Below are 24,443 nucleotides of genomic sequence, written 5' to 3'. Positions count from 1 at the left end.
AGTAGAGGTATACAGGCAGTCCCCGGGTTACATGGATCCGACTTACATCGGATCCCTACTTACAAACGGGGTGATGCAACCCCGCACTAGCTGCTTCCCCCCAGCAGACCAGGGAGATGCGAAGCTAGCGCCCCCACCCCTCCAGCAGACCAGGGAGACGCGGAGCGGCTTTTCTCAGCAGACACTTCAGCTTGAGAATAAAGGACTGAGGGAAGTGAGGTGTGGGAGAATAAAACTGAGCTCTGGAGAAATGTTTGGCTAGAGTTTCCCCTACAATATGTACCAGTTCCGACTTACATACAAATTCAACTTAAGAACAAACCTACAGTCCCTATCTTGTACGTAACCCGGGGACTGCCTGTATAAGTGAATAAAGAAAGCTCCTATTTGTTTGCATTTAACTTTCATGAAGTGCCACATTTTCCAATAAGTGTATGCATGGATCTATGAGCTAACTTCAGGACATGCAAATCCCTGTTAACCAGGCATACTGTGGATTAATTTAGAAGGCAAGCTTTTATTTTTTTTGCCCAGAGCTTACTTTTCTTATCTGACACTGGAGTAAATAAAAAAACAGAACCAAAACAAGCTAAAAAGAAGCCTTAAACACAAATCCAATCCACCTGTTCAGGGCCACCAAAAGGGAGGGGGGTATGCAAAAAGGCAGCTGTTCCGGGGCCCAGTGATTTAAAAGGGACCAGGTCTCCTGGCTGTTGCCTCTGCAACTGCAACAGCGACAGCAGTCAGAGCCCTCAGTCCTTTAAATTGCTACTGGAGCCCCTTCCACCTGAGGCTCTTGACCAACCCCATGACAATGGCTGGAGGCCTAACAATTCTGTTGGCAATCCTGCATCTGCTGCACTCCTGTACGTAGAGCTGCTCGCTAATGTTTATGCCTCTCCCTGGGGAAAATGAACCAAATAAAATCAACTTTGCAAAAAAGGGAAAAACAAAACTTTAGTATTTTTGGAGAAACTTTCAGATTAAAAAAACTTTGTTGTTGTTGTTTAAAAGCCCTCCCCTCAGCTCTAATTTTCAGTAATAGGTGATAGAGAAAGGAGATGCCCCATGATGACTCACGTATCCACTTGAGTGTGTTTAAGCAGCGACCTAGAAGGGCTACAGAAGTGGTTCTCATACCTCTGCATTGGTAACTGCTTACACAAAGCAAGCCTCTGAGAGTAACCTCCATCAGAAATTATTTTCTAAAACATTTAACACTATTATAAATGCTGGAGGTGACACGTGGTTGGGGGTGGGAGGCGAACAGATCACAACTGCCACACAACTTGTGACACTATGAGGGGGTCATGACTCCCACTTTGAGAACCCCAGGGCTACAGCTTCCTGGGTGGGAAGAGAGTGGCTTCACTGTAGTACCTTGAAGATGAAAGCGACTATGGGATTCCCCGAAGTGCCACCACCAGATACATTTCCCTCCCCCTGGCCCCACCCACCCCTACCATCATCCTCACCCATTAACAGAGCTAACATAGGATAAGCATTGAAAGCACAAGGCCACAGCATAAACAACTCAACCAGCATTTCTGCAGACACTGAATAGACCTGGAATTTGGAAGCTGGATATGCCTTAACAACTCAAATCCAGCCCAGCAAAACAGCCAAGTAATTATAGCTGTTCGTGCAATTCCTAATGTCCACAACGCACAGAAGCTTGATATAGACTGTCTGTTTGTTAAGACTAATCAAGTGCTCTGGGACAAGGGACACAGAGCTATAGAAATGCAAATTACGTTAACGAGGAGCTCACTGGATCATTAATGTTGGTTTTCAGTAAGTCTTAGAGCACTGGGGAAGTTCCTGAAAACTGGAAGAAAGCTAATGTTGTATCAATTTTTTTTTAAAGGGTAAACAAGATGACCTGGGTAATTATAGGCCTGTCAGCCCGACATCGATCTCAGGGAAAATAATGGAGCAGTTGCTAGGGGACTTAATGAATCAAGAACTAAAGAAGGGTAATGTAATTAGTGTAAAATCAACATGGGTTTATAGAGAACAAACATTTTGTCAAATTAACTTGATATCTTTTTCTGATGAGATTACAAGTTTGGCTGATGAAGCTAATAGCATTGATGTTATAGAAATTTCTATAAACTATATGACACTGATTACAAACTAGAAGGATATTAAATTAAGATAACACACATGAAATGGATTAAAAACTGACTAACTGATAGGTCTCAAAATAGAACTGAAAGTGGAGAATTATCATCAAGTGGGTGCACTTCCAATGAGGTCCTTCAGGGATTGATTTCTTGCCCCTATGCTATTTAATTTTTTTCCCCCCAAATCAATAACCTGTAAGAAACCAAAGTTTCAATGATTTGTACGCAGATGCCATCAAAAGTGGTGGAGTGGTAAATAATGAAGAGGAGGAACTGCTGATTCAGAGAGATCTGGATTGCATAGTAAACAGGACACTATGAAACAATATGAATTTTAATAAGGCTTAACGTAAATGTATATACATCCAGGAACAAAATGTACACCTTGAGTGTTTCACTAAAAGGCAGGTTTTCTAATTCTTTGGTAATTTTTGGGGCTCTTCTCTGAACCCTCTCCAACTTTTCTACAGAACAGGATACAGTATTCTAGCAACAGTCGCATCACTGCTAAACAAAAGGTAAAATAACCTCTGTACTCCTACTCAAGAATCCCTGATTATGCCTCTCAGAATCACATTAACTCTTCAGCATCACACTGGCAGCTCACACTCAGCAGATTTTTCATCTTGATTCCCAAATCTTGTTTTTTTTTTTTTTTTTTTTTTTTTTTTTTTTTTAAAAGAGGCACTCATTCCTAAGATTTAGCTCCTCATATGCAGTTATGGCCTCAGTCAGATAAGCTTAGTAAAGAGAAGGGTGACTTAACTATCAGGTTAATCCTCAACTCAATTACTTTTTTTTTTTTAATAAAAAGGAAAATGAAAATGATATAAATTAGATTTTTCAAAAAGAAGTGTTTATGAAGTTAATTTTTATTTCAGATTTCTTTAAAGAGAATTTTTCTATTGACTTTTTTGTACATATTTTAAAATGGGAATTGCATCATGTGTATTTTTTCCTTTATCTTAATAAACTCTTATAATTTGCTATGTTTTAACAAACAAGGGCTATAGTAAATTTGAATTCCAATAACATTTTCTTCTGGTTTTTAAAACGTAAGCATTGATTTAACGGTGCCAAAACAGAGCACTACTCCAAATTTCTTCATCTTATCTCTTTTCTGTAAGGGTTATTGAGAAGCGATCCTATTCCACATTCATCCTATTTTTCGGGCTCATCTTGGTTCAGTCTCCTTCAACATTCGCTCAGTTATGTACTTGCTTTGGTGAATCGGTCTCATTTCTGTTTGGTTTTATGAGAGAAAATCCCATTTCAGGAACATCCCATTTTACTGCCACAACCAAACCCTTAAGCTGCTTTAAGTAATGGTAAGAGGAAGCTGTATACTGAATTTGGTGGTCCTAGCTCTTTCCATTTAGGAGGAATTCTTAAACATACAAATTCTCTAAAACATATAGTAAACTAAAAGACTTACTGAGAATTGCTCGGGGTCTTAATTCAATTAATTTTTGTTTTTTTGGAAAATAAAATGAAAACATCCATGCTTCATGTAAATCATTGCTCTGAGGTGGGGCTGAGGGGTTCAATATGCAGTCTGCCCCAGGGTGAGGGGACTACCTTAGACCTCTCTCACCACAGCAGCTTGAAGCCAGGTAAAGAGCACATCTCCATGGTTACTGTGGCTTCAGCAGGCACAGCTGGGGGAAGAGGTGCATGTCCTCCTGCTGGGCCAGGTCCAGGTTCATCTGCCTCCTTAGCTTTGCTCCCCAGCCAGTAAATGAGTAGCTGAAACCAAAGCTACACAAATTCAGACTGGTAACAAGGCAAATGATTTGAAAGGTGACAGTAACTCGCAAATTGTACTAGTGGTTCAGGGTCATTCTGGATTCTCCATCACGTGATTTTTAAATCAAGACTGGACATTTTACCAAGATATATGACCTAGAAGTTATTTTGGGGACGCTCTATGGTTTATGTTATACAGGAGGTTAGACTAGATGATCATAATGGTCCCTGCTTGCCTTAGAGCTATGAAACCACTAGAGTCAGCTAACTGGCAACAACTGACAGTTTGAAAGTAAAGACAAAATGAGCCTGGAGACTGAAGCAGTTTCTCAGCCTCCAGGTCAGGCCTGAATATGGGAAAGCTTGTGCTACTGACATCCCTGCAACAGCAGCAGGGAAGGAGTAATTTCTCCGAAAAAGACAGCTCTCTGTCACTTCTGGGGATCGTCTGCGCAACACCCTTCAGAACATTCATTTGAAGAAACACAGCTCTTAGTGCTGATTTTGTTTGAAATGCATTTCTACACTTAATGGGTTTTGGTAGTTATGAAAGTGAAATGTTGACAACCGGCTTTGTAGAACTAGGCAGCAGATGCAGTTATTTATGCCCATGTGCCTTAATCTTAAAAACTTTTCCTCTCCTGTGACTTTTCTACACAGATGATGATTAACTGCACAATAGCTTAATGCTATGGACAAACAACCCCTGGGGTAAGAGATGATAATTCATTTGCTGTTTCAATTCAGACTAAGAGATAAAAACAAATCATTTTACACTGAGGCCATGTGTATTGTTTCAATGTTGTTCAGAAGCATCTACCTTTCGCATGATATTCCCTTTTCTCTTTACTCATACAACAGAAGCATTACTAGTTACAAAAAACACTCAGAATAAGGAACTCAAAGGTAAAACCCACAAATTATTATTTTATAAGATTTACCATTCTTAAAACTGTTTTGGGAAGGTTCACAATTCTGTGAAAAATGCACACTGTCGCTGTCAGATATTGCAAGAATTCTACAGTGTTACAGAAATCTAGTTCTTCATTACTGGCAAAAAGAATTTGGCAGTCCTTTTTGGTGTTCTCTCAATAATGCTGAAACTTCATTCTGTATCATGAAAAACTGGAAACAAGTGCCTCTTACCAGACATTGCAGTGAGATCAGCATTTCTGCTGAATACTTCTGTGATTCCAAGACCCTTCAAAACATCTTTCAGATCAACTTCCTGTTCTGCTGTGAACCTAGGGAGCATGAGAGATTTGCAAAATCCAAGGACGCATTAGAATTTATTTTTATTAACAGGTTTGTAAATTGTAGTTAGTGGAGGCTGAAATATGACGTTAAATAGAAAATAAACAAATTTAGTACCCAGTTGCTATAGTATGGTGAAGCATACTGAAGCATGCTAAAGAAAGGCTTACAAATACACAATATATTTATAACTGGCATTCCTGGTTAGAATGTTCTATAATTACTGTTTGTATTGTAGTAACCCCCAAAATATGCTAACAATATTAGACAGGTGAGATATACACAAAATTCCTGCCTGTAAAAACTTAGTAATGTAGTTTGATTAAAAAGAAAGTAGAAAAAGAAAGCTAGCTAATATCAAACAGAATGTGATTTAGTTTAATCTAGCTAATGGAACAGTGAGTGATACAAAAGAGTTCAGAAACTTTATAGACAGCTGCCGTCAAAAAAAAAGATTAGGAAAATAAGAGTGCTCAGTTATTAATTAAGATGAAAAAACATAGACTATCAAGAAGGTTACAGTAATTCGTTCTGGTTCTGCATCCAATGAAGTCAGTAGCAAAATTCTCACTGGTTTCAATATTGCATGATTGGCTCCTAGAGTAGGAGGTCCTGTAGTGAAGGAGTTTATCAAAGCAATAATGAGAAAGGGTTACCCTTAGCAAGATTAGAAATGTCACCGAGGTCTATTGATAGATGAGAAGGCATAATAGAAAATATCTGTGTAGGAAAGGTTCTCTATAAAATGACCTGAACATTAATTATAAAGAACTTCAATTATGCCGATATCAACTACAGGGTCACCAAGAGAAAGCACATAATATAGATAGGTTTAATTACACAATTTCTTCAGCAAGTCATGTGCCTAGAAACTGTGGCATTCAAACTCAGTTCTTATTTTTGCATAATCTTGACCCAGTAGAAAAACTGTGCCACTTCACCTTTTCTTATCATAAAAATTGTTACTTTTTATTGCATATTAATAAACTGCACAATACAACAGTGTCAACATTCCAGCAGCTGGGATTCTATTGATGTGATCATTGTGAGCAATGAGGGATAGCAATGCACAGAACCCGACCCAGCAGAGAGCAGTTTATGAGGAATACAGATCTGACCATGTCAGGCCATGTGCAAAATCTGGAAGCCTAAACAAACAATACACACCACCACAACAAAAAAGAAATGATGAAGAATGGAATGAAAAAGGTCAGCTAGATTTTTCACATTGTCAAGACAATGGAAAAAAAACACAATTCACGTTCATGGGGAAAAAAAATGTTGAAGCTAAAAATTTAGTAAGCCAAAGTGATTGAACAAAAATTCAGTTAAACAGATGTTAATATTCTTTACCAAGAAATAATTTGTCTAAGTGAAAATATGATTTATGAGGGCCAGTGACAAGAGCAGCTACAGCTTACTGATAGTAGCAGAAGAATTGAAGCACTGTGCTCAAACAACCTACAGGAAGTTTACGGTGCTTAGGATGGAAACAGGAGAAGCAGTCCTCCTTAAGAGTTCATTATTTCGGCAGGATACCACAAGACTACCAAGTGACTAACACAATGTCACTAGTTAGGATGTCCCCTCTGGTGCTCTAGCAAATTCCACTCCATCAGCTTGGGATCATTTGTCAACACTGCACAAGTCTTACTGAATAAAATGGAAAGCATGGTGTACAGACAAATCAGGACAGTTGCCCTGTTGCCGGCTCTGGACACAGCACCCACTTTGCCCATACAAATGCAATGGAAACACACAGAGTGAAATAAAGTCCCATGCAGATAATCAATTAAAGGCATTTTGAACAGCTTTTAGCCGTGCATTAAGAGCCAAATTCTTTATTCATTCCAAGCCTCCACTGATTTCAATACAAACTCCTAGCAAGAGCTGCTTGGCCCTCAATGCAAGGATTAACCTGGGTTTAAATGGTGTGGATGGACTATCACAAGTGCCATATATAGAGATGAACATGCTGAAGAATATTTATTGCAATTGAGGTAAATTTCAAAATTAATGAGTCCAAGCATGCCACTAATCCACAGGCCCAGAGAGTGACATTATCTGATACTAGGTTAGTTAATTATACATATGTTAGGTAAAGCAATTGGTATTTTTTTTTAGAGAAGAGTAAGCACTCCAATAAAGCTGCCTACTACTATCTCATACGGCCATTGTCAAATCAGCAAGATGGCTCCCACAGAGAACAAATAACCAACAATATTGAGGTTCATCAGATTGTGTAACAACTAAAGCAAGGAGATAGGATGGTAGTGAGGGTAATGGGTTTGAAAAAAGCATGCAGAGGTTGGTGGGCGGGGGGGGGGGGGGGGGGGGGCAAAGCAACCACAAATGGAAACCTCAAACTGCAGAGAGATTATTATGAGATATAAATAGAATGTACGTGGGTTTAAGTCTCTGGACTATTAGCCTGCAAATAACATGCTTAGCAGATAAATGACAAATAATAAACCAGAAAAAATAGAGAATGCAAACAGATACATGAAAATATACTTTTGTATAATATATTGGAAAGAAATATGGGAGTTATTTTTGAAAAATCCCTCAACCCCACGAAAAACTGAGTATGTTACAGAAGGAGCCGGGGGAGGGGGGGAGAGCAAAGTTTATCGGGCATATTACCAACGAACAGCATATCATATGGACAGTATATGTGATGTAGGCGGTATTCTGATTCAGACTTCTGACAGGGCAAAATATTTGATCATCATAAAAATGTGTACTCCTAAATATGAACTGAGATATGTTACAAGTGTTGCGTGAACTTCTGAAAACCAAGCTGGCCCATTAAGAAGAGGTGACACTAATTACACCTCATTCACCCTTGCCATATGTTGTTAAAGACATATGTATAAAAAGGATCAGCTGACTCAGTCTAGAGTCTATATATCTTTCTCATACAAAGCCTTCTTTCAATGGTAAGCAATGAGTTTACAATTAACATTAACAATTGGCATCTGAATGCTCTCCCCTTGAAAGCACTGGAGGTGTTCACACCTCATGCTCTCTGCAAAGTCAGGGGCTACGTCTACACTGGCCCCTTTTACGAAAGGGGCATGCTAATTTTAAACTTCGTAATAGGAAAATCCACGGGGGATTTAAATATCCCCCGCGGGATTTAAATAAAGATGTCTGCCACTTTTTTCCAGCTTGGGGAAAAGCCGGAAAAAAGCGTCTAGACTGGCCAGATCCTCCGGAATAAAGCCCTTTTCCGGAGGATCTCTTATTCCTACTTTGAAGAGATCCTCCGGAAAAGGGCTTTATTCCGGAGGATCGGGCCAGTCTAGACGCTTTTTTCCGGCTTGGGGAAAAGCCGGAAAAAAGCGGCGGACATCTTTATTTAAATCCCGCGGGGGATATTTAAATCCCCCGCGGATTTCCCTATTACAAAGTTTAAAATTAGCATGCCCCTTTCGTAAAAGGGGCCAGTGTAGACGTAGCCAGGGAGACATCACTGTACCAGTTACATTCAAGGTTTTCATGTAACAGCTAGAGATTTTAAAAAATAATGATTATGACAATTATGAAAGCTGACAGTCCAGAGAACAGCTGAGCAGCCTGTTCAGCCCCAGCACCCAAATTAGACCTTTGAGGCACTCCACGCTTTATGGTTGGGAATGCTGCATTACATGGTATTCAAAGTAGCAGTTTCCTCCATAATAAGCAGGATGGGTGCCTCATGCAGAGCAGAAAAACTGCATATTTCCATGAGCTCTAAAATATTTGCCTTCTAGTGCTACTGGCAACTGGACAAAAGGAGATTTACTTTAGACCTTCAAATGCTATAAATAGGGCAAATCAAATTTTCTTACCCAGAAGTCAGAGTCATTGAAAAATTGCAGTTATTTGACAGCACCTGACAAAAACCTACATGATGAACCCAAATCTATTCTATCAACACCTTGAGACACAATATTGAGAGTAACGCACGTGAAAACCTGAACTACTTTTTTTTAAAAATCAATGCAAAAAACAGACACAAGATAGCAGAGAAAGACAGGATTAGCAGAGTTGCCATGAAAGCTTGTTTGTGTATAATACACTGGAAAAACTGTTCCACGACCTTATGCTTCCATGAGGGTGAAAAACGTCAGTGATCTGTTCCGAAAAAGCATTTAACTTGTAAACGAGATGCACTTTCAAAAAACCCTGTAATGTTTATTGCCACAGGTTAAGAGACAAGACGACTGGTCATAAGAACATAACATAAGAATATAAGTACATTTATCCAAAGGGGAATATTGACATCTGCCACACACTTGGGGATTACGGTATTTCCTCTATAACAGTACCTTTGATTTTATATATTATATATATTTATATTTGTTCTCATGCTAATCTCTCTTTGGAGACTTTTATAAAGAAAGCAGATGTTGGCAAGGGGCTAAGAAGCAGCACGACAAGACTGAAGAGATAGCCAAGTATGAAAAAGAGTGGGAATAAGCACTAGTGCGTGGCAGTCATATTTTGATTAGGATTAACTAGTCTGTCTTTTCACCTATCTAGAAGTGAAGGGGGTGATCCAGAGCTAACTAAAGTGAATGACCAGGTTTCTTTGTAAAGCAGGTACCCTATCATCTAGAGATAGCAAAACATAGTATCTAAATTTCTCTTGTCTGATCCAGCATCTAATAGATGTTGCGTTCAAAGAGTTATAGAAGAGAAGTTTTGCATTAAAGATTAAGTTATACCATTGTGAGGTTTAGAGGAGACATCTATGTCCTTGGCAAAACAGTGTCTTCAGTTTAGAATTTATGTAGAGAATTAATTAATACAATTCATCTAACGTCTTCTATGGTTCAGAAAGGACAAAACAGAAAGGAAAAGAGAAGGGGTGCAGTTATACAAGATGCTGAGTGCTTCCTTTGAAGAGTTGTATTCTGAATGAACCAAATAGCAGCTGTGCATGTCTAGAATCAAAGAAGACTGGATCTTTTTTTTTTTTTTTTTTTTTTTTTGCTCCTACTGCAAAAGATGCTCAAGCAAAATTTAGTTCAGCCAGAGGTTATTTCCAAAAGTTATTTTGCTTGTGAGAGGAATATGGAAAAATTAGGCTCTCAAACTGGTCCACAGCACATGCTTTTATGCAGTGCTAAGAGCAAGGCAAATGAAAAAGAAGAACAAGATCACAGGGTAAAATTCACACCTGCCTAGACATTTGAAGCAGTGTTTTAGTCTAGCAGAGAGTCTAGGCTTCTATCTGGGTAGTTAACGTGGCTTCAGACATATCAGCAGCCAGCATTTTAACACAGCTTTTCAATGGTGTCAAAAACTAACTCATCGGAGAGGATGTGACGCAAACATTCTCCTCCTCTTTGGGCATCAAAACCAGCCGGCAGCCCTCTACCACAGCCCTCACTCACAGCGGTAACAGATCTGTAAAGAATTCTGTACATCTATACCAGAGCCATGTCAGAAGAAGAGCTGTCAAAAGCCAGAAACAGAAGAAGGGCCAAGGAAAGAATGAGCAAGTAGGAAAAGCTTCTTGGCCCTCTGCCCCCTTTTAAAAACAAACTGGCACATGAAACTGACCAGCTTCAGGCACATCTTAAAAGGATGGCTAGTAAATAAAAAGATAAAAGACAGAACAAACAGGCACAGACAGGCACTTCATAAGAAGAGCTGCTTAGACGGCACTCCCTGCTAATGGCTGGCTGTTCTCCCTTTGGTACTCTTCAAAGAAATTATACTTGGGCAAGATTTTTGTAAATTAGTTTCATGGTTTGTTTCATTTCTACACCAAAGTGGATTAAAATGTTGATCACTTTAGTCATGGTTAAGCTGGAAACAATGATTTGAAAATGAAAAATGAGGAAGTATAATTTAACAATCCTGTACAATTCTCCCCTTTGCTATTAAAAGAAGTAATGCAGTTTCATTTGCACACAGATAGCGCAGACAGAAATTGGAAAAGTTGCAATTAACTCTGCGTTGGCTAGTCATTCAAGCCCTATTACAAGTGGAGAAGTTTAAAAAATGTTCACTTTATAATTGGATAGCATCTTTCAGCGGTATGAAAAAATGTAATTCTGCTCCTCTGCTGCTTTCAATTTCTCAGCGGACAGAGTCTGCAGGCCACATTTCATAACATGCTTTTTCAGTCAGAGCATAAAATATTTATGCAGTGTTTATTTAGTGCTCCGATAAAATCCTGCAGATCACCCTTGAATCCTAATGAAAATCTAGCATGCTGGGAGTGCACAGTTAATCTCTGCAATTTAATGAGGGAATTACAATCTCTCTATATTGAATTTCAAACTCAGGGTTGTTTTATTAAAAAAAAAAAAAAGGAGGAAATTAATGGCACCCAATTTTATCCATGCTGATGACCCTTAATTCATTAAGATCTACAAAATGCTTTAAGATTGCTGGATGAAAGGTGCAAACTGGGATACATTGCGGGTAGATCTGTATTTCCCTGCTGGCTGGGATGGGCTCCTCCACATGAAGAGGAATGAACACTAGCTAAAGAAGAGGAGGAGGAAAAATGATAGTGGGGAAGTGTGCATAACCTGCAGGACTGAATTAAGCTTAAGTACTAAAGTGTGTTCCTAGGATCCTGACCCTTGGAATCCTGTGACACCATAAAGTCACTGCTTTTATTTTTTCAAAAAAAATATATTTTATCAAAAACCTGATTGGAGTGTAACAGATGCTGTGACATGTGCCTGACTCTGCAAACTGCCTGAAACATTAGTTCTGAGAGGGGTAAACTGCCCCATTAATTAATAATGGAGATTGCCTATCTCCTAGAATTGGAAGGGACCTTGAGAGGTCATTGAGTCCAGTCCCCTGCCTTCACAGCAGGACCAAGTACCATACCGGATGAATTTTTGCCCCAAATCTCTAAATGGCCTCTGCAAGGATTGAACTCACAACCCTGGGTTTAGCAGGCCAATGCTCAAACCACTGAGCTATCCCTCCCCCCCATGCAGCTCAATTGGGGGGGGGGGAACTGCTTTGGAGGGCCTGCGAACACCAACCGAGCCAAAGAACAGGTGCAGTGGTCTCACTCCAAGTAGATGCACCCTGGCTGCTCTGCAGGACCCACTGGGACCTTTCCACAGTGCAGGGGGCAAGGGTGGTGATAGAAGTGATTACGTGAGCTGCTCTTCAGAGGGAGAAAGGGCTAGAGGTGGTCCCGTTGTCTCAGGGTTGGGAGAAATGAAGACCCCCAAGATAATGTTCTTTTCTGCCCCTCCCCCTCAGTTTCTGCCTCTCCCAGGCATGGTTTGAGATAGAAGCAGAACAGAGTCGTTTGATTTGTCTAGGGCTCTGACTTGCCTTCATCTAGCGCTAGAACTTAGAGTTTGTTCCACAATCCTTTGCATGCTCCACGGCTGTGGGCATCTTCTTGAGAAGGACCTTCCTATGGGGGCAAGGGTTAGGTTAAGAGGGGTTTTTTTTTTGTTTAAAATCAAACAGGCTATGAAGTATCCCTTCTCAGCACCAGATGGCCTTTGGGTCATACACACACCATTTCAATTCAACTGAAATGAAGTGCAGTCACTACCATTTGAGGTCTTTGTTCAGCAACAACAAAAAAGGTGGCAAAGAACACTTCCTTAAAACCACCAGATGATAATGCACTTCAGATGTCCTCTGCCACCACCTACTCCTTATTTTCAAACCACTGCTGTGCCACTTTTTTTGCAGCTGTACAATTTGTAGTGTGGCCTCGAGAAGCTTTACATAAAACAATTTCAATCTTAAATACAGAGATAGAATGAAGCTCAGTGAGTCTAAATTGTGAAATTAAGATGGTTAAAGAGCATTTTTCAAAAACCTGCATACATCATTGAGGGAAGTTGTCCTGTAGGCTGAAAAGTTGCCAATGTCATCTAAGGAAAACAGATACAGAGGCTTGATCTAAACTCCTCTAAATTCACAAATGTGGAGAGATTCCTTTCTTATTACAGAATAATCTTGCACATTACAAACACTGAGGTTTAAAAAACTGCAAATACTTTATCCAAAAGGTAACTGGGAATTTTGTAAGGATCACCACAAACAGATGGCCACAGAAAAGTTTGACAAGAAGTTTGTGTCTCATGGAATGGATCTGCCATTGGTCCAAAAAACTAGTGTGAATCAGTCTTTCAACCTTAAAATCTGTGCTGACAATAATGAAGGTTTAAATTTGTTTCAAGTTACATCAAAATAAAATGATCCCAAGAAGATAATTTGAATTGAAAATCTTCAGAGATTTCCCTCCCCCCCATTCTCTCACTGCCTAGAAATGTCATATCTATAGTCTAAAACCTACCCCCCTGCACAGCGCATGACAAATCTCAAACTGCCCTTAACACAGAAAATCAAAGATTATCACAGATTTTGTGATAATCAAAAGCATTTGCTACTGCCCCAATACTTCTCTGGTAGCCTGTACAGTCATATAGTGACACAGAAGGCAAAGCACATACCAACAGACTGCATTAAAAATGTGTACTTGCAAATATATCCTTACCTTGGTAGATATACCTCCACTTTTTGTTTTTTCACAGAGTTAGCCCATTCCTCAATCAACTGGGCTTTGACCAATGGCTCTAGTGTGACAAGTGGAACTTCCTGTCTGGAAAGAACGATCATCATACTTATCTCATCACCTTCATATGGTATTTCCAGAACTTGATAGATACCACCTGCTTCATTGGAGCCATCACTAAACTCCCCTACAAAAAATAATTCAATCATAAATATTTCCATTTAGTTTTGTCTTTACTAAACAAACTGTAGGAAAAAGCATGCTCTGCAACACTATCTATCCAACTGAAATTAAACATAGAAAAACTGCACTGTACTTGACAGCAAAACAACTAAACTCATCTTAAACTAGGGATGTAAAAGGTTAACCAATAGGGCCTGGACTGGCTCTCATCTCATGGGGCCCACTGGAGCAGCCCCCATCCCTGGAAGGCCTGGTCACCCTCCCTACCCCCCGTCACAGGATCCATGCTGGCTCCATAGTAGTGGGTCTGGCCGGTGCTTCCGACCCCACTCCTGGGGAGTTGGCTGCAGGACCCACAGTGAAACCTCCCCAGGAATGGGGCTGGCAGCAGCCATTGCCATCCCGACTTCTGGGGAGGTGGCTTTGCAGCAGTAGGGATCCTGCTTAGTTGGTTAACCAGTTAAACATTAGATTAACCTAACATTTAACTGATTAAATGGGATTTTATATCCCTATCTTAAAATTGGGTAAAAAAATTTCAAAAAAGTGTAAGTAGACTGGGAAACTAAGCCCTGGTGACTCTCAATGAGACTAAAGCTCCCAAATACCTAAATCACATTTAAAATGGTGCTTAAACCAGGCCTACACTATAGATTTGTGCTGGCAGAGTTCTCAGTCAGGGGTCAGGGTGTGAAGTGGTGTGATCTCTCACCTACATAATTACCCTAGCAGAAGTCTGTAATGTAGATGCAACTTAAAGGTACTTTTGAAAACATTAACCTGTCGTCTCAATTACTGAATCTTTCTTTCTGCCCGATTCTTTGTGATGTTCAATTAATGTTTCTAAGATGTTTCTAAGATAAGAGTATTTATGGAAGGAGATCCATCAAGTATGTTAGAATATGTTTCAGAAAAAAAGACATGCCAGTAAATCTCAACATCTCTCAGCATCTGACACCACCTATTATTTGACCAATCCTTCTCTTATTACCTTGGTGTCACCATAAAAACAATTCAGCTATACATTGCTCACTTTTACTTGCCTAGCATTTTCTCTCTTCAAATGCAGTTACAGGCAGTCCCCGACTTACGCGGATCCAACTTATGTCGGATCCGCAGTTATGAACAGGGCTTTCCTCGCCCCGGAGCACGCGGGCGGCGGGACCCAGCAGACCAGGGAGGTGGGACCCAGCAGACCAGGGAGAGGCGGAGCAAAGCCGCGGAGGATGCGGACAGGACCGCAGCGCGTCTCGGTGGTCCGCCGCCCGCGTCTCCCTGGTCTGCTGGCCCCTCCCCCGCCCCCCCGGCAGACCAGGGAGACGCGGAGCAAAGCCGTGCAGGATGCAGGCAGCGGGACCATGGCACGTCTCGGCGGTCCCGCCGCCCGCGTCTCCCTGGTCTGCGGGGGCAAACGAAGCCGCGATTTAAATGATCGCGGCTTCATTTACATTTACATGGCTGCCGCGCTGAGCCGACAAACTGTTTGTCGGCTCACCGCGCTCGTCTGGACGCTCCCCTGCCGACATCAAAGCCCTTTGTCGGCAGCCCCGGTAAACCTCGTCCGACAAGGAATAACGGGGCTGCCGACAAAGGGCTTTGATGTCGGCAGGGGAGCGTCCAGACTGGCGCGCTGAGCGGACAAACAGCTAATCAGCTGTTTGTCGGCTCAGCGCGGCAGCCATGTAAATGTAAATGAAGCCGCGATCATTTAAATCGCGGCTTCGTTTGCCTTTGCCTATATGTCTAATCTACATGCCTCTGCCGACAGAGGCATGTAGTCTAGACACAGCCTAAGTGTCTGTCTTGTGGTCTTGATACCAATTTCATAAATTATAATGAGGTAAAGGATCACATATATAAAATCTGCTTCAGACTGAGGGGAAAAGGGGTGCCCAAAAGGATAACAAATCTGGGTTCTTGCAAATCAAGCATGAACCAAGTAAAGGAATTCATTTTTCTCTACGTAAGGATGTATAGGCAGTCCCTGGGTTATGTACAAGATAGGGACTGTAGGTTTGCTCTTAAGTTGAATCTGTATGTAAGTTGGAACTGCCGTCCAGATTCAGCCGCTGCTGAAACTGACCGCCAGTTCTGACTTACATACAGATTCAACTTAAGAACCCCAAGCTTTCCCAAGTCAGCTGCTGCTGAAACTGATCAGCGCTGATTCCAGGAAGCCTGGGGCAGAGCAACTCTGCCTCGGGCTTCCTGTAGTCAGCGCTGGTCAGTTTCAGCAGCGGCTGACTTGGGGACGCCTGGGGCAGAGCAGCTGGGGTGCTGCTGGACCGCTCCTCGGCGCTACTGGACCAACCCAGCAGCAACCCAGCTGCTCTGCCCCAGGCGTCCTGATTCAGCCACTGCTGAAACTGACCAGCAGCAGCTGAATCAGGACCTGGGGCAGAGCAGCTGGGGTGCTGCTGGGTTGGTCCAGTCGTGCCCAGAGCGGCGCTGCAGGACCAATCGGCAGTGCCCCAGCTGCTCTGCTCCAGGGTCCAAAACAAAAGCCTGGTCTGCTGAGGGAGGGGGGGGGGGCACACTAGCCGCGCCCCCTCCCCCTCAGCAGACCAGGGACACCGGGAGCAGAGCTGCAGTGGCAGCGGGGTGCCGCGCCTCTGAGGCTTTGCTCTGGCAAAGTCTCAGAGGCGCGGGACCCCCCCCGTGGCTGCGGCTTCAGTCCCGGTGCCTGTGGTCTGCTGGGGACCGTCCCCAGCAGACCACAGGCACCCGGACTGAAGCGGCAGCAGCGGCGGGTTCACGCGCTTCTGAGGCTTTGCTCTGGCAAAGCCTCAGAAGCGCGAGAACCCGCCCGGTGCCCCTGGTCTGCTGGAGATGGTCTCCAGCAGACCAGGGGCACCAGAGCAGCTTACCAACGGGGCTCTCGCGCCCCGGAGCTCGCAGGTAGCAATCCGCTACCTCGACCTCCGGGGCGAGAAAGCCCCGTTCGTAAGTGCGGATCCGACGTAAGTCGGATCCGCGTAAGTCGGGGACTGCCTGTAGTCTAGACGTACCCTTAGTTACATTTTAGAAATCTGAAGCAATAAAGAAGCACAACAAAGAATTCAGATTCCTTAAAGCCTAGTAGCTATAAGAGCTTATTTTGAAAGGATAAGATATGACACCTTTCATCAGTATATGATATCAAATGTTAAAATTATGAAACGTTTGATTTTGAAGTGACAAGTGCTGAAGTTTACAGACAGTTAAGGATGAAGTAAGAAAATTGCTGCTCAAGAGTATAGAAGAGTTTAAGGATATTTTACTTTGTATGTTCAATATGCCATGTTGACAATTTGCTTTTTTAACCATTATAATGCTTAAACTTATTGACATTCTATGTCTAGTGTAATTAATTACTGTTTAACTTCATCATAATGTCCTGCAACTGTGAAAATTTAAATTGATAAAATAAAACAAAGCTTACCTACCTGTTGAAATTATAAAACAAAGAAGTGAATTTTGTCAAGGCAATGTGTAACTGACCATCTATGTGAAAAAATACCCAGCAAGGAAAAGTCAATCAGGAGTTTGGCAGCCATACACAGACATGGATAGAATTGTGCATGGGTGAATATGGGGTGTCATTTCTGCAATAATTAGTACTATCCGCACTAATGTAAGTCAGCTGTCCAGGTCCCAGCTTACCATAGTAAAATTCTCCCTGTTGGTACATCATTGGAATCTGCACTTCACTTTCATCATCTTTAGTGAAAGAGAAAGTTCTTGTGTTTTCAGGTCTGAATTGAGACTTCCAGTTTCCCTTGAAGTAGACTGCATTGACGAGGGCCAAATGAGTTAGAGCATTGAAATCCCTTGATGAGACAAAATCTTTGATCATGTCTGTCAGAGAAAGGAAAAGGAGTGCTTCAAACTTCACATAAAATTGAATATTCAATCAAAACTCATCCAGCTTGCAAAAAAAGCACCAACATATAATTTCCAATTCAGATTTTCTCAGTAAATCACAAAATCAAATTTCCACCATTTTCAAAATATAAATCACTGTGTCAGTATGTAAATCTTTCCTTAAAGTGCCTAGCAGTCACTTGCTTCTGAGGAGTAATTCTGAGATATAGCTCACACCAAAACCTTGATTAAGAGGCAATATAGGTCAAATAAAGAATGTTTCTCCTGTCATTAAGATACAGTTTTCTATTTTCTGTCTGGGGATCAACATTCATGGACTTTGGCTCTAATCTGAAGAAGCACCTAAGGATGTGCTTAACTTTAAGAACATGAGCCCCATTGACTGACATCAAGAATGGGCACAGCTTATGATGAGCAAATACGTAAATCTGCTCTGTGGATGAGCAAGTGTATTACCATCCCCTACTGTTTTTAACCCCGTAATTATGCTGCCCCCCACAGCTTTGCACCCTGGGCAGCTGTGCACCCTGGATGGCTGCCCTGCCTTGGTCCTGGCCCCAAGAGTGCATCAAGTACCCAGTGTTCTCTCAAGCAACATCCCAGGCTCCAAGGTAAGGATTGCTAAAGGGAGGAATCCCTCAGTATGAGATCCATGGACATTTGCTCATGGAAAGATAAAAAAAAAAAAAAAAAAAAAGAAGAGGAAAAAAAAAGACATCTTACATCTGCTCTAGTCATGAGAGGCTTGTTAGCAGAGCAGAGCATCTGCTATTCTCACAGACCTAAATAAATTATTCCAATCAGAGTGTACTGTCTGTTACCTGATACAGCTGATAGCATACAGCTTGGTTTCAGTAAAATAATTTTGAGTTTACAACTCTGTAAGAATAGGGACAAATCTAGTCAATTAATTAAATTATTCATCCCAGGAGGATTCTTTATTCCAATTTGTGACACTAACATGCTTTACAATGGGTTAAAAAAATTGTATCTGGCTCTTACTTCTCAACTTGAGATTCCTGCGTGAACATGTTTGGAGTCTAATTCTGTCTCTGGATGAACATGCAGAGCGCCACAGAGCAACCGACTGGTATCGCACTAGTGTACTGGCAGGCAGAATCTGGTTCAGGCTGTACTGGAAGTGTGACTGTTTTTGTTTATACTTCAATTTATGCAGGGCAATGTCCCATAAAGCAGAAAGTTTATCCCCCCGCCCTCTCCCACCCCACACACAGAGTTCCAACGTGAAAGCTGGTTTCAACATGGAAAACAATTCAGAAGTCTTTCCTTTCCTTGTTTGAAATTTCACTTGCATTGGCATTTTCCAACCAGTTCTTGGTAACACAGACTATTGTATATTAAGAATATTCCACACTGATACAGAAACCTAAGACAGTTGAGTCTCATTAATTTTGTATCTCAATGAGCACTTACTACTCAAAGCTTTGACAGGAATGTGTTTAACAAGCCATGGATGAAATCTTGACCACCACTGTGGCACTGTTGTGCTATTAAGGGAGAGGGGCTCCATCCTTGACAGCAGCCAGGCAAGAACAAGCTCTGGTACTACAGTGACACTAAACGGAGAGACCACTAATTCTTGGCAGTGCACCATGTCCCCTGTGTATTGTAGACTGCCAGCTTGGTCAGCATGAAGGATGCTTGTGCAGCAGGCATTAGACAGTTGCTTACACTGTACCTTCTAAAAGCAGAAAGATGCACTCAACCACGCATTCACTATGACAGTAAGATGTGACCTATTACATGGCTGGTGCTACTTTGCCCACTTCATCTCTGTGTCTCCAAACAGATGGGAGGATTTTACCTCATGTGTGGCTTATGTTTGGCTCCTAACTGATGTTTTTTGTGGATCAATGGCCCCTGACTGAAAAAAAGGTTCCTCGCCCCTGCAATAAAGCACTTATTCCCACAGCTTCTCACTAACTCAGATGTCAGAACATAAGAATGGCCACACTGAGTCAGACCAAAGGTCCATCTGGCCCAGTATCCTGTCTGCCAACAGTGGCCAGTGCCAGGTGCCCCACAGGGGGTGGACTGAAGGTAATGACCAAGCAATTTGTCTCCTGCCATCCTTCTCCAGCCTTTGGGACATGTATGTGGTAGAAATTCCTGGAAAGATTCTGGACACTACCTTTAGTGACTTACTGTACTGCAACCAAGGACAGAATCTAGCCTCTATTGTTAAAATATTAACGTCACAAATTAACAGACAAGTGGTGGAAAAAAGAACAAAGTTATTCTCTCTGATCCACAAACTGGAACGCATGCTGCTTTTATACTCTGTTCTCCAAGTAGATATGGAACCAAACAATCAACAGGAGCACCATGCAGGCAATCAGAATACTAAAGCAGAGCTGAGTAGAAACATTTGCTTTAGCTGCTTTGCATGTATTGTTTTGTCCTACTAGTGATCTCCGTTTCCCTTTGTAGGAATAGTCTGATTAGTGCTCAAATTCTGTCTTTGGCTACAGTGATATGGTTTCCATTGCAGCCAGCAGGGGCTGCAAGTGTCCAGATTTTTGTCATTGGATCTGCACTTGTCTACCAAAACTGGGCCTATGTTCCTAATCCTAAATATATTTGAGCTGGGCCCGTCACGGACAGGAGCTGCTCCAGCTGGCTCGTCAGAGCAGCCCCTGCCTGAGAGGGGAAGTGTGTGTGTTTGTGGGGGGAAGGGCGAGGGAGGGAGTACAGGTCCACCATGGATAGGGGCTGCTCCAGTCAGATGGCCAGAGGAACTCTGCCTGTAATGGGCTCCAGGGGTTGGAGCATCTCCCTGCCTGCTGCAGGCAGGGAGCTGCCCAAGCCCCTACCAGTTAACCCATTAACCATCCATATCCCTAATCTGGGCCTGATCCTGAAAAGTAACGAGAAGCCACTATTCTCATTTTAAGGCATTGCTAAGCTCAGGCCATTAATGCAAACATATTTTATGTAGTAGAAAGAAAGCATGTTTTAGACAGAAAGCATGATTAAACTATTCTTTTCATTAATACATCTATATTAAAATGCAGATGATAGAGACTCAAATTAGACTGATTACTAGTGAAGTGACTTTTTTTAATCAATAGATATTACAATTATTTCCTCTTCTATGTTTAAGAAAATGATAAGTTTCTCACATACCATTGTATGGTTAGTGATGGCAAAAGCTGATTTTTAAAGGACTATGACAGTACAGGAACAATACAATTATATTAAGAACTGATGCTAGAATTCTCTATAAGAGAAATAACAATTTTAAGCTTCAGAGGGGTAGCCTAGTTAGTCTGTAAGAGGAAAATCTTAAACAAATAGTCTAGTAGCACCTTAAAGACTTACAAAACATGTTGTAGATGGTATCATGAGTGATAATCTTAAGTGAAAGAGAAGGCGTCAGACAAGATAGAGATAATCAAATATTGACCTACTTCAAGAAAAAATAATAATATTTACAGTAAGAGAAATAAAAGAACCATAGGGACTTACTATTTGTATGATTCTCAACCCATTTATTGATGTGGTTGGCTACAGCTACACTTTGACTGAAGTCTACATTTTCTACTTCAGCTTTGAAGTATTTTTTCACCAACTGCAAAAACTTGTCACTAATGTGAAATCCATTTTGCACATAAAGGGAGTTGGCAATTGTCATCACGTACTGGCTTTCTTCAGTAGTTGCCATATCGGAAAGATCCTTCAAGAAGGACAATTCTTCACCTGAAGAGAAAAGAAAGAGAAAAAATAAAGAAATATTAGAAATAGTTTGTTTTTCTTCATGAGGCAAACATACTAAGGAAATTACACACTCTCTCCACTATCAATTCATAATGACATTTTAACCTCAGTACAGAAGGCCCATTAACATTTTCAAGTTGTTTATCTTCATTTTCTTTTTTAAGACTCAGACTTATAAAGCTTAAACAAATCAGAAGTCAGTACAAACACACAATACCACTATTTACTACTACACTAACTAGCATGTGCACTTGGTTGACTGTTCCATTTCAGATGCTAAACAGCTGAATTAATCCCCATGGCAGACCACTATGTAATGCCACATTTGGGTTTCTACTCCCCACCATACACAGCATTAGCAAGCCATTCCCTCATTCCCACACATAACCCTGACAGTTGTAGAAAATTATTCACATATATTTCCCTCCCAAATGCTTAATGGGTCTTGTATTGTGTCCTAAAATGTTAACAATTTTGGCTCTGAACAAAACAAAACACGAAATTTCAATGCTAAAGTCCGCCACTGAGAACTCTATCTGAAAAGCTCAAGTTTAGGGACTTGAAAAACTGCTTCAGTTAATTGCAGTTGTCAGGACAATGCACAGATGGAGAGAAGCAGTCTTTTAGGTAACCAGGAACTCTTGACAGTGACAGGTTTCAAAGACTGAAATTTTCAGCAACCAGAATTGCTCTTGGAGTCAAATCAGAAGTCAATAAAGCATATGGAGAAAAAAGTATAGTGAGTTTAATGGGCACTGAAAAGAGATTCATATTTTCTTGTTTCTGTATTTCAACTAACAAGTAGTTCATACAATAGGCATTATCTGCCCATCTGTTACAGATTTTAAATAGGATTTTTTTTTCTAATGAGGATAAATATTTACCAAATTACACCAGCTGTTAAGATTTCTTCTGTTATTCTAAATTTGATCATCTTCTAGTCTCATCAAAATAGCTATACTAATATTTTCATTAGACATTACACACACACACACACACACACACACACACACACACACACACACTACAGTTTCAAGAAATTCTATTCATTGAACCTCCAAAATCTGGAACTTTCTGGTCTGGTGACATCTGTCGTCTGACAGGAATATGGATGTTGCTGGATCAGAGAGCCCTGGTGCCCAGAAATGCAAGCCCCATACCTGGGGAGCCCAGTGAGGCAGGTTAGTAGAGGGACCAGTGAACCCCGTCCTCGGAGAGGCCTGGCCGAATGGAGAAGCAGCGGGACCAGTGAGCCCTGTCCCCAGGAAGCCTTGGACAGTTTGGGCAGCAGCAGTGGGGAAACCAGCAGTGAAAAGAGGGCAGCTAGTAAACCCGGTCCCCAGCAGAGTGTGGCAGAAGCGGAGCAGCTGGCAAGCCCTGTCCACAGGGATTCCTGGTTGGGCGGAGGAGAAGCAGCACTGCTACAGCTGGGGAGCTCCATCCCCAGGGAGCCCCTGTGCGTTGGATCCCAAGTCCAAGCCCTGCAGGCTGGAGCCCAGTGGCAATGGGGCCAGAGAAGAGCCAGCTGCAGGGATGGAGAGCATCCTGGGAGGCCGGTGGCAGGGACTTCCCTTGATCTGGCAAATTCCCTCCTTTGGGATGGGTAAGGTCCCAAGGGTATCTGACAAAGGAGGTCCAACCTCTACTATTTTTCTCCTTAAGAATATTACATTCTAACTCTATTGGTTTGTTTTCAAGTTGTTTTACAGGCATTAACAAAATTATCATCCTCAAAAATATTTTGGAGGCTTTTAAGGTGGATGTCATCACTATTTTACAAATGCAAGTTGAAGTGAAGAGTTGAAATGACCTGAATTCTGAATCTTGAGCAGTGTCAGGACTGGGACTAGAGTTCCTGAGTTTACAGTTCTATGCCAAGTCTACCAGAATATGCTTCGGTGGGCTCAAACTATTGGCCAGGATGTCATTAAACCAAACCAACAAAATCTTGATGTTTCTATGGCTGTTCAATAGGTTCCATCTCTTTCTTTATAACAAAAATACACACACACACACACACACACACACACACACACACCCCCCATTAGACCTTACCATTTTTCAAGCTGTCATGTCCTAGGGAATGTCGAATTTCTTTCAAGGTGGACCCATGAGCTCCAAGCTCCACCATCCCTAGGGCAATAGCAATGCTCAGAGGAGAGAAGAGAATATTATCATCTTCCCTGGTGGCCCGGAGCTGGTTATAAATGTTCACGGAAAATTCTGAAATCGTTTCATCAGGAAAATTTGTGCTGAAAGCTTTACTTTGCAAAACCAGCAAAGACAACAGCCCAAGGAAGTACATGTCTTGTGAGTTTCAGTTCTGAAAGATAAAATTTTAGAGGATGAGTGTTTAAGAAACAACAGGCACCATTCAAGAATTTGGACAGAGAGAGGACAAGGGAGTGAGAAAAGTAAATTACATTGTTTTGTACCACAGCTGAAAAAACAAATTCTTTAATTAACAGAAAACTTATTTATTGGGAGAGAAGTAAAGCTAGTACATGTGTGATCCAAACAGATCATTAAGACAGATAATTACAATATTTATCTATTTTGTGCCCTTTTATGCTCAAAATTCACTGCTAGTATTTAAAAAAAGGAGAACAAATGTACAATCAGAATAGTTTTTGAAGTCTAATAAAAGTCAACCTTCCAAACTGGTTTGCCAGTAGTATGTGTATTAAAAAAGCAGTTGCATACAGAGCTATGTCTTCGTCCGCCTAGGGAAAGGTCCCATTTACTTATTTGAAATTGTGACATTTCAGGCAATGGCTGGGAGATAGAGAGGCATACTGTCTGTGTGCGTTGCTCAGCTTCCTCTTCACCCTGCAGTCACACTCAAATCTCTTCACCTGAGTCTACACCTCAAGCCAGCTCCCACTCCAGGCACACTCAGATTAACACAGGGGCTTTCAGAGCTGCAGCCCAGGCCCCCAGGCTCAAGAGACCTCTGAGTTGTCAAAAGTACAGATCTTTTTGCAAGGTCCGCTTAGCTGATGTGTTATTCGGTCCTGCCTGATGGA

General features: G+C 41.6%; 1 protein-coding gene across 2 annotated transcripts in view; it reads right to left on the bottom strand.

Annotated features, from left to right (window-relative positions):
- SERPINI1 (serpin family I member 1) overlaps window positions 1–24,443 on the bottom strand; it is a 98,545-nt gene that overhangs the window by 12,832 nt on the left and 61,270 nt on the right. For both annotated transcript variants that reach the window (XM_006127779.4, XM_075937885.1), the window contains exons 2-6: window positions 23,473–23,740; window positions 21,169–21,399; window positions 17,458–17,652; window positions 13,615–13,819; window positions 5,019–5,116 (exon numbers count right to left, since the gene is read on the bottom strand). In XM_006127779.4, the coding sequence (XP_006127841.2) occupies window positions 5,019–5,116; window positions 13,615–13,819; window positions 17,458–17,652; window positions 21,169–21,399; window positions 23,473–23,722 (979 nt within the window). In that variant the 5' untranslated portion in view covers window positions 23,723–23,740. The remainder of the gene's footprint in view (window positions 1–5,018; window positions 5,117–13,614; window positions 13,820–17,457; window positions 17,653–21,168; window positions 21,400–23,472; window positions 23,741–24,443) is intronic.

The sequence above is a fragment of the Pelodiscus sinensis genome, chromosome 10 (genome assembly GCF_049634645.1).
Source record: "Pelodiscus sinensis isolate JC-2024 chromosome 10, ASM4963464v1, whole genome shotgun sequence".
Taxonomy (NCBI): Eukaryota; Metazoa; Chordata; order Testudines; family Trionychidae; genus Pelodiscus; species Pelodiscus sinensis.
This window is presented reverse-complemented; position numbering and strand designations above follow the sequence as displayed.